The sequence below is a fragment of the Excalfactoria chinensis genome, chromosome 8, assembly GCF_039878825.1.
Source record: "Excalfactoria chinensis isolate bCotChi1 chromosome 8, bCotChi1.hap2, whole genome shotgun sequence".
Lineage (NCBI taxonomy): Eukaryota > Metazoa > Chordata > Aves > Galliformes > Phasianidae > Excalfactoria > Excalfactoria chinensis.
The window spans coordinates 413527-426958 of NC_092832.1; the positions used below are offsets into that span (position 1 = coordinate 413527).

The 13432-nt window shown below is 38.2% G+C and overlaps 1 protein-coding gene across 6 annotated transcripts in view; it reads left to right on the forward strand.

Moving 5' to 3' along the window:
* Positions 1-13432, forward strand: part of HMCN1 (hemicentin 1) — a 183331-nt gene that overhangs the window by 96904 nt on the left and 72995 nt on the right. For all 6 annotated transcript variants that reach the window (XR_011904486.1, XM_072343169.1, XM_072343164.1 and 3 more), the window contains exons 39-45: positions 2622-2773; positions 3532-3655; positions 7497-7672; positions 7961-8057; positions 10402-10524; positions 11300-11461; positions 12143-12424. Coding sequence is in view for 5 of the 6 variants with exons in the window: in XM_072343169.1 (XP_072199270.1) it covers positions 2622-2773; positions 3532-3655; positions 7497-7672; positions 7961-8057; positions 10402-10524; positions 11300-11461; positions 12143-12424 (1116 nt within the window). In the remaining variant the exon portion in view is untranslated. The remainder of the gene's footprint in view (positions 1-2621; positions 2774-3531; positions 3656-7496; positions 7673-7960; positions 8058-10401; positions 10525-11299; positions 11462-12142; positions 12425-13432) is intronic.

A 13432-nucleotide genomic window follows, 5' to 3' on the forward strand; every position in this document is an offset into this window, starting at 1 on the left:
GGAAGAGATATGGCAGGAAGGGAGCACATTCATTCACTCTTTTTTTTTTTTTTTTTTTTTTCCCCTTTTTTTTCTTTAGTGATATTGGGATACATGTTTTTAATACTAGGAAGATGTTATAAGGGAATTTGATTTTTAGGGAGAATGAGCAGAGACCCCAGATTTGTTGTAAAGATTTATATTATTTATATATAATTTATATTATCATTTAAACAGTTTGGAAGGATTTGAAATTGCTGAGTTTCACTGCAGATGACTTTAAAGTCTACAATAGATAAAGAAAGAACACAAGTCAAATGTTCCTTCATAATGCAAGAATCCTAAAGAAAAATATACTGTGTTTAAAGAGGTGGAGTTGAAGTGTAGGTGTTTGCAGAAGTGACAGACGTTATCAAAAGCCAAATTGGAGCTCTTCCACTGATCTCAGTGTATTTTGGATCAGGCCCTAATCCAAACTCCTGTCTCTGATGCATGCATACGCATGTAGGTGGTTTTCAGTGAGAGTCTTCAACACAAAACTGAGGTCCAAATTTGTCAGTGTCCCTGGCTGATACGCATGCTTAGTATGTAGTTCCTATTATTGTTAATTAACAAATACAGAGCTAGGCCATATGTTTCTGTTAGATTAATGACTATCATGGGAGAGAATGAGGGCTCAAGGCATGGTCAAGTGCAGTTAACCTCACCTAGTGATGAATTTACAGAAGATATTTAGGACCAAGGTCATTACTCCATTTAAGCTGAGAAATAGCTCTAAGCATATGTTTATCTTCTTATGTGTAGTGGAATTTCAGCAGAAATTTACACAGTTTTCTAGGGAACTAGTACTCTCTCACTTAGTGGCAAACTCTACACAAATAAAAGTGCTTCCCCTACCAGAATAGAAATATATACAGTTGCAGCCAGTGCTAATTGCATCAAAGGAAGCTGAAAAAAACCATATCCATGCACCTTCTTAATTCAGCTTGTGTGGTGGAAAAGTTAAAGAGAGTGCTTTTTGGAATTGCCAAAAACAAAGTTATCATCCAGTTTATTTTATTTTGAGTTTGATGAGAAAAAGGTTTTTTTTTGTTTTTTTTTTTTTTTTGTTTTTTTTTTTTTTTTTTTTTAGTAATGAAAGCAAGAGTAACTACTAAAGAAAGAACAGACTCTGAAGTGTCATACAGAAAGTTGCACCAAATTTACTGACAGCCTGCTCTGTGTTTTTGTATGGCAGCTGGCCCTGTGAATGAGCATCTGTCTTGGTTGACTGCTGGTTGTATTCAACAACTTCTGTTGTTAATAGAGTGTTGTGGATGTAGTAGCTGAGGCAGAAATTATCAGCTCATTTTTGCATTAAGAACAAGGCCTGATTCCATAGGGTTAACAACTAGGCAGGCCTATTCAGTTTGAAGGAAGCAGGTTGAATTTCAGCTTAGTATATTTTTATGATTTCATTGTAATAAGATTTTTGCACTTCTTTCTCACTACTTGAACCTTTTTCAACGTTTAAGAACAGTAGATGCTGTTGAAATGAAATGGAGATACTGCATGTACGTAGAAAAAATATTATAAAATCACACCTGCATGTTTCCTGGGATTTTTGCTGCTAGTGAAATTTGTTGTAGGACGAGTAGTCTGAGCTGCATGCTGGTAGAGACTGCTGAATTTATTAATGCATCTTATTTTCATTAAAGAATACATAAACTTTTTTTTTTTTTTTTCCCCCCATGTCAGGTATGTATTAGTAGAATGCACTGTTCTCATCTTTTTCTAGGAGTGACTTCAAGTATTAAGCTTTTGTGATTGATAGTGAAAGTACAGGTATATGACCAAGTTGTAAGTGGTAGAAGCAACTTATATTGTTCCTATTTTCCTGACAAATGAAACATCTCTCTTTTTAACGCTTAAATTGCAAATATTGAATGTCTGCAGAAAACAGCTTTTTGATTTCAAAGCTGTTTTATTCTTCTGTAAATGTATGCCAGTGCTATGACCACACTTGTTTGCTCATGAAGAAATACAGAAATAACAAAAGAAATGTACTGGAAATCTCAGGTATGTTCCTGTATCTCTTGTAAACATAGTTCTACAATATTTACTAGGCCTTACACTTAAAATAATTGTCCAGTATGTCCAGTTAAGATTATTTTTATCATCAGACAGGCAAATGTTGTACAGATTGAACTGGCAAGTGTATTTTCTGCAAGACTGATTTATTACTCTGGGTCTGTGTATATATTTGGTTTATTGAGTTTATTGTATAAACTTTTCTAATTAATCTCCACCATGGTTAGTGCCTTTCATGAGGTCTAAATGGAACGTTATAAAAGTCTGAGGGAATATTTTCAGGTTTGAGGTTCTGGTTCCTAGGTGTCACAGCTGTTCTCTGGGCAGCAGACTTGATCCTACTTACCTTGCTCACAGTAGTTTCATTTAAGTTATCTAACTGCTTATGTAAGTGAGAGCAGCATTTGGCACAAAGCAAACAAATGGCAGTAATGCTAATGTTAGAAATCTTTCCAACAGTATAGTGTCTTGCAGAAAGAGAAGCAAGTTCTAAATGTAAGCATCCCATTGGATTTAATTTTGATTTATCTTAAGGCTTATGTAGATGCTCCAGCTTTATTTTCTTTTTTCAGTCCCACCATCAATCTCTGACAGTAGTGACACAGTGACAGCAGTGGTGAATAACCTAGTGCGACTGGAGTGCGAAGCAAGAGGCATCCCTGCACCCATCCTGACATGGCTAAAAGATGGCAGTCCTGTTTCCAGCTTTAGCAATGGACTCCAGGTATTGGGTTCAAATCCTGCTGCTTGGTTTGGTGTGAGCCTCTAAAGCCTGTGCAATTTAATGATACAGACAAAATTGGAGGTTTCAGTATGAGAGTATAAGGCTTTTTGCTCTGGGATATTGTTGCAATTTTACAGTAATTACTGTGCAAAATGTGCTCATTATGGATATATTGAAATAAGGTGGTCCTTCCAACTAATGTCATACTAAGTAAAAGTTTCCATAAGCAAGTTTTTCACTGACTGGCGAGAAGACTAAACTGGACCACCTTTCTGCACTGAGAGATTCTTAGAGTTTAAGTTTGCATAATATCTCATTACTAAAAGTAACAGCTTGGAGAAAAACAAGTCTCTGCTGTAAGGAGATGGTTTTGAATGAAAATAATAAGGCATTGTTGCTTCCTGAAAGCTATTTTTATTATCTGAAAGATGAGAGCTGAAATTTGTGTAAGTATGTGGGTTTCTTTGGGCACAGACAGAAAATGTGACAATGTTTGAAACTAGTCAGAGAGGGGTATGTCAGTATCTTGCAGAGAATTCTAAGTTCAAGTTTCCTATGATTTGCATAAAGCCAGACTTTTACTTTTGCAAGTCTTGATGAAAATGAACAATGCAGTACAGGAAAGAGTGCAGGTAAAATATAGATGGTGAAAATCAGTGGCAAAACAAGTAATTTGTTTTGGAATAAAGCCTAATCATTCTCATGTTTCTGCTTTGTATCAAAGCACATATACTAAATATGTCGTTTTTCTTTTGCAGCTTCTGTCTGGAGGCCGAGTCCTGGTGTTGACTAGTGCTCAGATAAGTGACACAGGAAAATATGCCTGTGTTGCAGTGAATGCTGCAGGAGAAAGCCAAAGGGATATAGATCTCAGAGTTTATGGTGAGTTTTCTTGACAATTTTTCTTGAATGAGGAAAACTGTTCATGGAGCTTTAGTGGTCCAAATGTTTAGTAACACTGAAGAAAAGTTGTTCCAACCCATAATGAAAGCCAAAGAGATCAGGACGCGTGTTTGTGTGTACATGTATATAAGTAAAAAATAAAGATAATAAATATATTTGTGTGCACACAGACGTATTGAAGTATGTATGTTCTGTGTGTCCTTGAAGAAATGTAGCTGCAACAATGAATTTGAAAGTTGTGTACTCAAAGGCTTATTTATAAATGATAGGAGAAAATGCATATTTGTCTTTGCGTGAGTTACACGTTGATCCCTAAACAAAAGCTGTGGGGGTGAGAGCTCAGTGGTCTTTATTGAACCTTAATGAATTAATGTGAATTTACCACACAGCGCTCAAAATCTTTCCATTTTCAGGCCCTTGCTTGCAAGCCACCACTTGCCAAAATTGCGTTGTCCTTTTTAGTACTAATCATGACTTTATACTGAGCCCAACGAGATAACTTTGTCTCTTCTTAGAAGCAAGATATCACTTTAGCTATTGTGCTTGGCAAATTGTGCCAAGCAGTTGATTCTGTATTCTTTTTAACTGCGCTCGTGTAAATTCATCTGTCCTCCTCATTTCCTGGAGCTTGTTTGGCTTCCTCCTGATTCTTGCAGCTTGTATAAGATTTTATTTTATATTTTTTATTCTTCGAGGTCACTAGTGAAGTACAGATATCAAAGAGCATAATGTACTGTCAAGTGAAAAGCCATGGAGTTTAGCTGTAGCAAGCTCAAAGTTTCCCTGGACAGTTGAATGTTCTGTACACCTGTAAAATGAGGATGAACAATGATCTGCAGTTTTAGAAGTCTTACAGTACTGTATGTAGAGAGAAACTTTTGGAATTGAAGAACCCTTGCGGTTTTGTTTTTGCTTTTAGATTAGTTGGGAGAAAAATGTTTTTGCTCTGGCAGTCTGTAACTGTATGGCAACTGTAAGCACAACTCTGGAAATCTTATGAGTTAGAAGACTGCATGTTTTCTTAGCCTAATTGAGACAGCTGGTTAGGTTATTTGCTTTCATTTTGGCTTTGTAAAGGCACTGTGGTTAGCATACTCACTCATGACTTGAGTCATGGCTACTTTTTGCATCTGCAAGAGGCAGTAGAGAAAGTCAGGATTTTGGCACAGCAAACTCAAGTTTAAATTGGAATATAACATTTTGCATCTACAGCAAGGAATATCAAGGTACCTTTTGGAGTTCGAGGGCAAGTGTATTTGTATACATAAGTGCAGAAGTGGCATGGATCTACTTACTATTCCTTTGGTTTTGGAATCCCTGTCCCTTTTAGCTAGAAGAGATGAAAAGACATGATTAGAAGTTGTTTATGTAAAGTTACTGTTGTAATTTTACTGTTACTGAGCTTCTGCAGGACCATCTTGAGTGAGGCTGTCACAGAGCCACAAAAAGGACTTAATCTGGTATGAATAATCTAATTAACAAGTCCCAGGAGGAAAATAATTAGGAATGCAGTTGGATCTGAGGTGGTTAGAAATGTGCGATGCGCTAAGCTGGTCTAAGAGTTGGAACAACCTGACTTAACATATAGTTACCATGAGCATAATTAGATTAATTTTAAACCTTATTCGTTCATAAACAAATGATCTAGTGTCTGTCTTTCCACATTTCATGAACTCAGTTTCCTTTTACATGTATTTCAGTTCATTTAGCTGGGGGGAAGTGCAGTTGGTGGAGAAGTATTTGGAAATAAATTTACCTTCTGCAGTAGCGGATCAGCTTCCAATGTTCAGTTCTATAATACTCATAAAGAATCTGGGTCTTTGTGATTTCTACAAAGAAAGATAAACAGATTTGTTTTCAGTTACTGTATTTCTTGTCCACAGAGACCAGAATTTTCCCTACATTATTTCCAAACTGTGAAATCAATTGCTTTGATGAATACTTCTTGTGCAAGAAAAACAAAGGTTTATTGTTAGTGTTATTTTTCAGGATGTCATGACAACTGTACTGATGGTCTGCTGAGTACAACTTTGGGATTTTCTGTAATCTTCTTTGTGCTAATTAATTCAATATCTTTTTGTTCAAAGTGAAGCCAAGAGTATTTCTCATGAATGGTCCCACTGCTTCCCTTCTTCTTATTCACATATTTTGGGCAACTGAACTAACAGATTACTAAGCTAGAAAGTGAGAGAACTGCAGCAATAAAAGCTTTTCTGTTTGGTTTTGGTCGACATTTTATTGGGTGAAGTGAACAGTCTTAGTACACAAAAAGTATAAAAAGCTCACATTACTAGATGAAGTAACTCTTGCTAGAAGAGTTTAGATTTTGCAAGTATTTAATTGCAGACCTAAAGTTTGCCTTAACATTAAGTTTGTAGTGACTATGACTTCTGGTTTAAAATGGAAAGAAAGGAAGGGGAATCCCTATCAAATGCCTTAAGGATTTAATAATGTATCTTTCATTAAGAGCACTAGCAAGAGTTGTCCTCTGGATCATGCTTGAGCAGCCAAGTTCTAGTTTGCTATTAACTAAATGAGATAAACTAAGTTTATCGTGAGGGCTCCCAAGTTCTGTCTCACTGGCTCTAATCTGGGAAAAGGAATTTTCAGCAGAGAGCTGATGGCAAGCAGCGTGATGGCCTGCTGCACACATCTGACCATTTTCCAAGGCAGTTTGTGTTTTGGGCTGAAATACTTGTCAGCTGTTTCAGTAGATAAAAATCTCATCAGATTGTGACCCAGCCTGCTGTTACCAAAGGACACTCAGCTCAGCTGTGAATAATGATAGAAAGCCATGTACAGCAAGCAGTTCTCAGTCATTAGTCTTTTAAATTTAATGTTTAATGTTTAATGTCGTCTTCTTAGTGCTATGTTTCCTCCTTGATTTAGGGAGTTCTTTTCAGTGCCAGCTGTGAACACTTGTTGATTTTCAAAGTTTAGTACTCAGTTGTTTCTCAATTGCTTTGTTTTTGGGAAAACAGCTAATGTTAAAAATTGGGAAAAAGCGTGAGTTGACTTTATTTTAAAATACCATTCAAGAACAGCTAATGGGCTGCAATTTGAATGTGCCCAGAAGCATTTTTGTCTTCCACATAGACAACTTTTCTTCCAAAAGCTGATTTTTCTCTCCTGCAATTTGGAAACGTGTGATAATGAGGCTCTTGCTGCAACTGTTGTACATACTTAAATAGAATGCTCAATGCAAACAATTGCAGTAACTAGCAAACAATTGCAGAAACACCACAGAAAACAAATAGACAATCATGTGATGGTAAATCACATCTTACAGATGATTAATTCTTTAACCCATTCACTTGGCTGGAACCATCTAAACTCTCATTCTGTCTTTTGTGTTTGCCTGTTTCTGGACAAAATTCTTCTTAAAGTCAGAGTTCTTCTTAAAGCCAACTATACATGCTGGCAGCGTCTGGAACAGTTCATGACATTTTAGGCCAAGCTTGATTATTATCTTGTGAATCTTTACACTCCTTTTGGCAGGGACATATATCTCTCCAATCTTTATGTAATGGTGAATTTCCTTTCTAAATGTATTTTGAGTATTTTTCTCCTAGCCCTGGTATATCTATGCAACTTCTCTGTGGCTAATCTTTTACTACTATATATCTTGTGTAGAGGATATTCTGTAGATAACAGAATTTCTGGTGCTTATTGATATCTAAAGGAGACCTAAGTTGGATGTCAAAAAGATAGTAACTGCCATATTATTTCTGTTAAGCAAAGAAATGTTAATTCTACAGTATGTATTACTATGGGAAGTCTGCAGTACCCAAAGGCCTCTTTTTCTGATTTATTGCTCTAGTTCCACCAAACATCATGGGAGAGGAACAGAATGTCTCTGTGCTCATCAGCCAGGCAGTGGAGCTGCTCTGCCAGAGCAACGCTGTTCCCCTGCCCATGCTGACATGGCTTAAAGATGGAAGACCCTTGCTGAAGAAACCAGGTCTTAGCATCTCTGAAGATGGAAGTGTGCTGAAGGTAAGCTGGGCAGTCAGTGTGCATCAGGAACTTCATGGGGAGTGTACCCATCAGGGAGGTGCTAGGTGTGTGTTAGAGCTTGAATAGCATTAGCCCTAATGGGCCAACAGAGCAGTACATAGGACTGAGAGACAGCAGACACCTAAATACAGATTATGCAAGAGTTGTACTGTTACTAATATTAGGGAGATAGGTGTAAGCATAAAAATTTAAACCTGAGCAGCTTCACCCTGTAACCTTCCTATATAACAATATAAGAAAAAATCCAGGTTTTTGTTTTCTTCCTAGATTGAAGGAGCTCAAGTAAAAGACACTGGCCGTTACACTTGCGAAGCGACAAATGTTGCTGGGAAAACTAAAAAGAATTATAACGTCAATGTCTGGGGTAAGATTTTTTAAGCTTATTTCAGGAATGGGTGTATGGGAACTGTTGATCATGGCCTGAACCTCTGATTGACCACAAGGAGCCATCTTCAGGAGCACAGGTGAAGGCAGTTCAGCTGTGCTACTGGAAGGGGTGGAGCCTGGCTGCATCTCTCCTAGATCCCATTTAAGGGCTGACTGCCACTGAGGAAGGATCTTTCTCTGGTGATTGCTCCTTTGTGGAATTTACTGTGAGGTTTCAGCACTGGGGAGCATTTTCATTTATTGTAGATCATCTTTCCATCATGATAATCTTACTTAACCAAACATCTGTTTAACTGCTGTTTACTTATTGATTGTAAAAAAAGGGAATGGAGTTCAGAGTGAAGTTATGATGTGAGACACTGTAATCCTCTGCAGTTCAAAAACTCATAAGTGCTGAGGTTCAAGCAGGGTGACTTTTTTTTCTTATTTTCTTTAGTTCAACAGTTTCAAGAAGATGTATGTATTCTCCAGATTTCTTTGATTTGGTTCTTAATGCCACATGCTTTGTACGCTTTTTTTCAGGTTGGGATTCCATGCATTTTCAAAGCTCTAACCAGTTGGTTTTGTGTCCAGCTCCTATTTATGCACTCTAATGCCATTTAGAGTAACTTACTCGTTTTTAACTTTTTTAAAATGCTGAAACATGGCAATTCAGGAAAAAGCTGTTTTTCTCTACAAAGTTAACAGCACTAAGTCATAGTAATAGCATTAGTAAAATGTTTCTATGGTTAGACAACGAACATAGCGCAGTATTTCTTTGAGCCATTGAATTTTGGGTTGCTATTCCTGCCACATTGCTTTCTCCCAATATTCTAATTGAAATACTTTGAATTCACTAAACTGCAATGAGATAAAAGGATTTGTAATGATTAAACAGAAGTGTTTATTGTAGAAAAATTATTTATTTAAAAGAAATGTTTAAATTTGGGAATGGATATTGCTGTACTGTGTGAGATCATGAGCTATTCCCACATTAAGCATACACAATTGCAGAATTGTAGGGGTTGGGAGGGACCACTACAGATCATTGAGTCCAACTCTGCTAAAGCAGTTTCCCTTCTGCAGGTTGCACAGTTAGGTACCCATGCAGTTCTTGATTCTCCATAGATAGACTACACACCCTCATTGGACAGTGCTCTGTCACTCTGATGGTGAACAAGTTCTTCCTTGCGTTAGTATGGGACTTCCTGTGTCCCAGTTTCTGCTCACTGTCTCTTCTTCTACTGTTGCTTTCATAGAATCATAGAATCACAAGGTTGGAAGGGACCTACAAGATCATCTAGTCCAATCGTCCTCCCTTTACCATACCTACAGAAAACCACTAAACCGTATCTCCTAGCTCCTTATCCAGATGCCTCTTGAACACTGCCAGGGATGGCGACTGCACCACCTCCCTGTGCAGCCATGCCAGTGCCTGACCACTCTCTGAGAGAAAAAGTTCCTTCTTATGGCCAGTCTAAACCTCATCTGATACAACTTGTGGCCATTTCCTTGGGTCCTGTTTGTTGCCTGGCAGAAGAGGCCAAGCCCCTCCTCATCACAACCTCCCTTCAGGAAGTTGTAGAGTGCAATGAGGTCTCTCCTGAGCCTCCTCTTCTCCAGGCTAAACAATCCCAGCTCTTTGAGCCTCTCCTCGTAAGACTTGTGCTCCAGACCCCTCACAAGTTTTGTTGCCCTTCTCTGCCCTTTTCTGGACATGTTCCAGGGCCTTGATGTCTTTCTTGTAGTGAGGAGCCCAAAACTGAACACATTACTTGAGATGCAGCCTCATCAGTGCTGAGTACAGAGGGATGATCACCTCTCTGCTCTTGCTGGCCACACTATTTCTTATACAGGCCAGGATGCCATTGACCTTCTTGGCCACCTGGGCACACTGTTCCCTCATGTTCAGCCAAGCATCAACAATACCCCCAGGTCCCTTTCCTCTTCACAGTCATAAAATCAGGAATTCTAACCACTAGACTGATATGCTGTAATGGGGCATCTGAAGGGGATGGGGTCCTTTGTGTTGTAGGTGGCAGCCAGCATGTTGCTGCAGGAGAAATATGAGAGAAAAACTATGTATGAATTTTAAAAGTTACTTAAAGCGAGTCAAAAACAGATCTGTTTTCCGCACTGGAGCTCAAGGGCAGGAGTGATTCATGCAGTTATTCTTAAGTATGTTATTCCCTGCCCAGGGTCTGGTTTGCATTGCTGGTAGGAGAAAGCAACCCTTGTAATTCCTTCAGAGCATAATGGGGCAGATTTGCACGAGGATCAGTTTGGTTATACTGTTGGCTAATACCATTTTGCTTCAGAAGTTATTTGGCATTTCTTTTCAGTTTCACCAAGTATTTATGGTTCAGATGACATCTCTCAGCTGACAGTAATTGAAGGGAGACTGATAAGCTTGATATGTGAATCTACTGGCATCCCACCGCCTAGTCTTACCTGGAAAAAGAGTGGTGAGTGACCATCTGCTGTTTGTTTTTTTTTTTAATAAAGCAAATATGATAATTTTGATCTTCTTTATGAATAATTTAGATGGTATGTTCTGATACTGTCACTTTTGCACATTTTCATAGGGAAATAGTGGGAAATGGAAATTCAGGTTTATGAGTAATCAGTGGGAGATCACAGTATCACAGTACCATGCGAGTTGGAAGGGAAGGTTGCTCTTTCTGTCACAAAATTTCCCTGCAGTTGACAAAGATGACAGTAGTTGCCAAGCCTGAGTTCTTAACGATGTAAGAGTCTGTTCAGTGAAGGTCTCATATTTGCTGAGCTGTAACCATTCCAGTTCTGCTTAGCATTTACTGGACAGAAGTATGTACACACATGCCACATGACACACAGTATGCAGATGGACAGGTATGCATCACATATCCAAAGCTGAATGGCCTGGCTGAGGTGATCATACACAGTATGTACAGGAAGTCAGGTTTTACTGAAAATAATGAATTTGTGGAAATGTCCAAGACATTTTGGATGTATATGAGCACGAAGAGAACTACTGTGTTTTAACTAAAATTGTTCTATGTTAAGTCAGCAGTTAGTATGAGAAGTCCTCAAAATCTGCTTGTTCAAAGTTTCTGGTGTCTAGGAAAACTCTGATATTGCAGTTCTAAAATGGAAATTGTGCATGTCAGTGACTGTTAAATAAGCCATTGGAATTCACACCACCTGAGCAAGCTTGTTGCTATTCTCTGTGTTTTTTATCTGAAAGAATGTCTCTTTCAGGCTCACCACTTGAAGCCGACCACTCAGGAAGGGTACGGATATTATCTGGAGGCAGGCAGCTGCAGATTTCAATTGCTGAAATTTCTGATGCTGCATCTTACGTTTGTATTGCTTCAAATGTGGCTGGAAGTGCAAAGAAAGAATACAGCTTGCAAGTGTACAGTAAGTTACCATGAAGTATTGTGTTCAGATTGAGCATGTTACATAAGCGTTATCTGTACAGTGAGGTTAAGCTGCAAAATGTCTAATACACGACAATTCTAGTGTACTCAGAGGAGATGAGTAATTGTAATTCTGTCAGTTTGGATTTACCAAGAAAGTGCCTGTATGTCTAGAAAGGGCATCTGACCACAGGTGACTACAGGATGTAGCATGCTGTGGGTAGCGCAGTGTTTCCTGTCACTGAACTGTAGTAGTGATGACAACTAGTTGAAGTAGTTGAAATGTTCCGGTTTTACTGCTAATTCAGTGTTTAGTTCAGTGAGCTATTTTTAAACCTTTTAAATCCCATGAAAAAGGAGATTTTCAGAAATCTGTAGAGATTGAGAGTTTTGAGTTGTCTTTTCTATTTCATGTCCTTTTTTTCTTTTTTTTTTTTTTTTAATTGTACATAAGCTGTGCTTTTAAAAACACTTTTTTCTTTGTGAGATGGGGAAACGAAGGGTTGGTTGTGTTTTCTCGGCCCTGGAGAAATTGTTACGTATTTGCAGAGTGTTCTTAATGGAATTGCCAGCAGTGACCCACAATAACTGTCGCAGCTAAAACACTGATCTGGCAAGCTTGATTATTTTTCTGTTCAGAAGCAGGTGAAGATCCTGAAGTGTGTTTCTTTTTCTTTTGTAGTTCGCCCAACAATACTGGATGGTGATAGCCACCCATCAAAACTAGTTGCTGCCCAGGGAAGTGAACTTTCCCTGGAGTGCAAGGCTCAGGGTATTCCAGAGCCAGCAGTAACATGGATGAAGGATGGCCGTCCTTTGGTCAGTGGAGAGGACATAGCGATACTTCATGATGGGCACTTCCTTCAACTGAGAAATATTCAGGTGTCGGACACGGGTCGCTATGTCTGTGTTGCTGCCAATGTGGCAGGGCTGTCTGACAGAAAGTATGATTTAAATGTTCATGGTGAGTGTGCAAAAAGTGGAGCACATGTAACAGAAACAAAGCTGGTCTTTAAGTTCACCCAAGGATATCCAATAAATATCCATGTATTTAAACATGGTGACTATGGTTATTGCAAGCTTTGTAAATAGCACGCTTTCATCTGCGGTTGTATCACAGAAACTCATATCCAATTTTGTTGTTCCTGAACATTTAAAAATCTTGTCTCTGTTAATGTCAGTCCATCCCCCCAGCAGCTTCATCTCCCAAGAATAGAAAATCAGGATACAGTATAGTTTTGTGTGACATTAGGTCCAGTTTTGTGATAAGGAAGTGTTCTTTTGGATTCTGTTGTAGGAGGCAGAAGTTAAGGTTTAACCAAGAACACTACACTTGTGGCCTTCGCCAGAGGACATTTATGGGAGCGTAGTCAATACCTCAAGTTTCTAATCATTAGACTTCCTTGTTTTGTGCTATCAAGGGGATTTAAGATGGTTTCTCCAACTATAATTCATTTTGGTAATTTGACTTAATAGGATTGATTAGAACATCACGCTGCATTAGAGCCATTCTAACTCAGAATGGCACTTGTTTTTCATGATTTTTAGTGCTTCACTGAACATTGAATATTTGTTTATAATGGGTAAAGCCAAGAGAGAAAGAGGCTTGCAGAAGTTACTGGGCCACTGAACCAGGACAGCAATTTACAGGAATTTAGCTGTGAGTTCCTTTGCAAATCCCACAGTTTCACAGAGACTTTCAGTTATCTCTGTAAAGTAGTTTTATGTCTACTATCTTGCACTGAAGAGGGAAAGCTTATACAACAATCAGGAGTGGTTTGGGAGAGAAAAAAAAAGTGTAGGCTGAAAATAAATGTATGGGTTTATCACTATTGGAAACAAGAGACCAAAGTGAATTATAAAATAATTTTTTAAATTATTTATTTTATTTTATTTTATTTTATTTTATTTTATTTTATTTTTATTTTTTAACTTTGTTTGCTGTACTGTATTATCAAAGTTCTGGATAGGA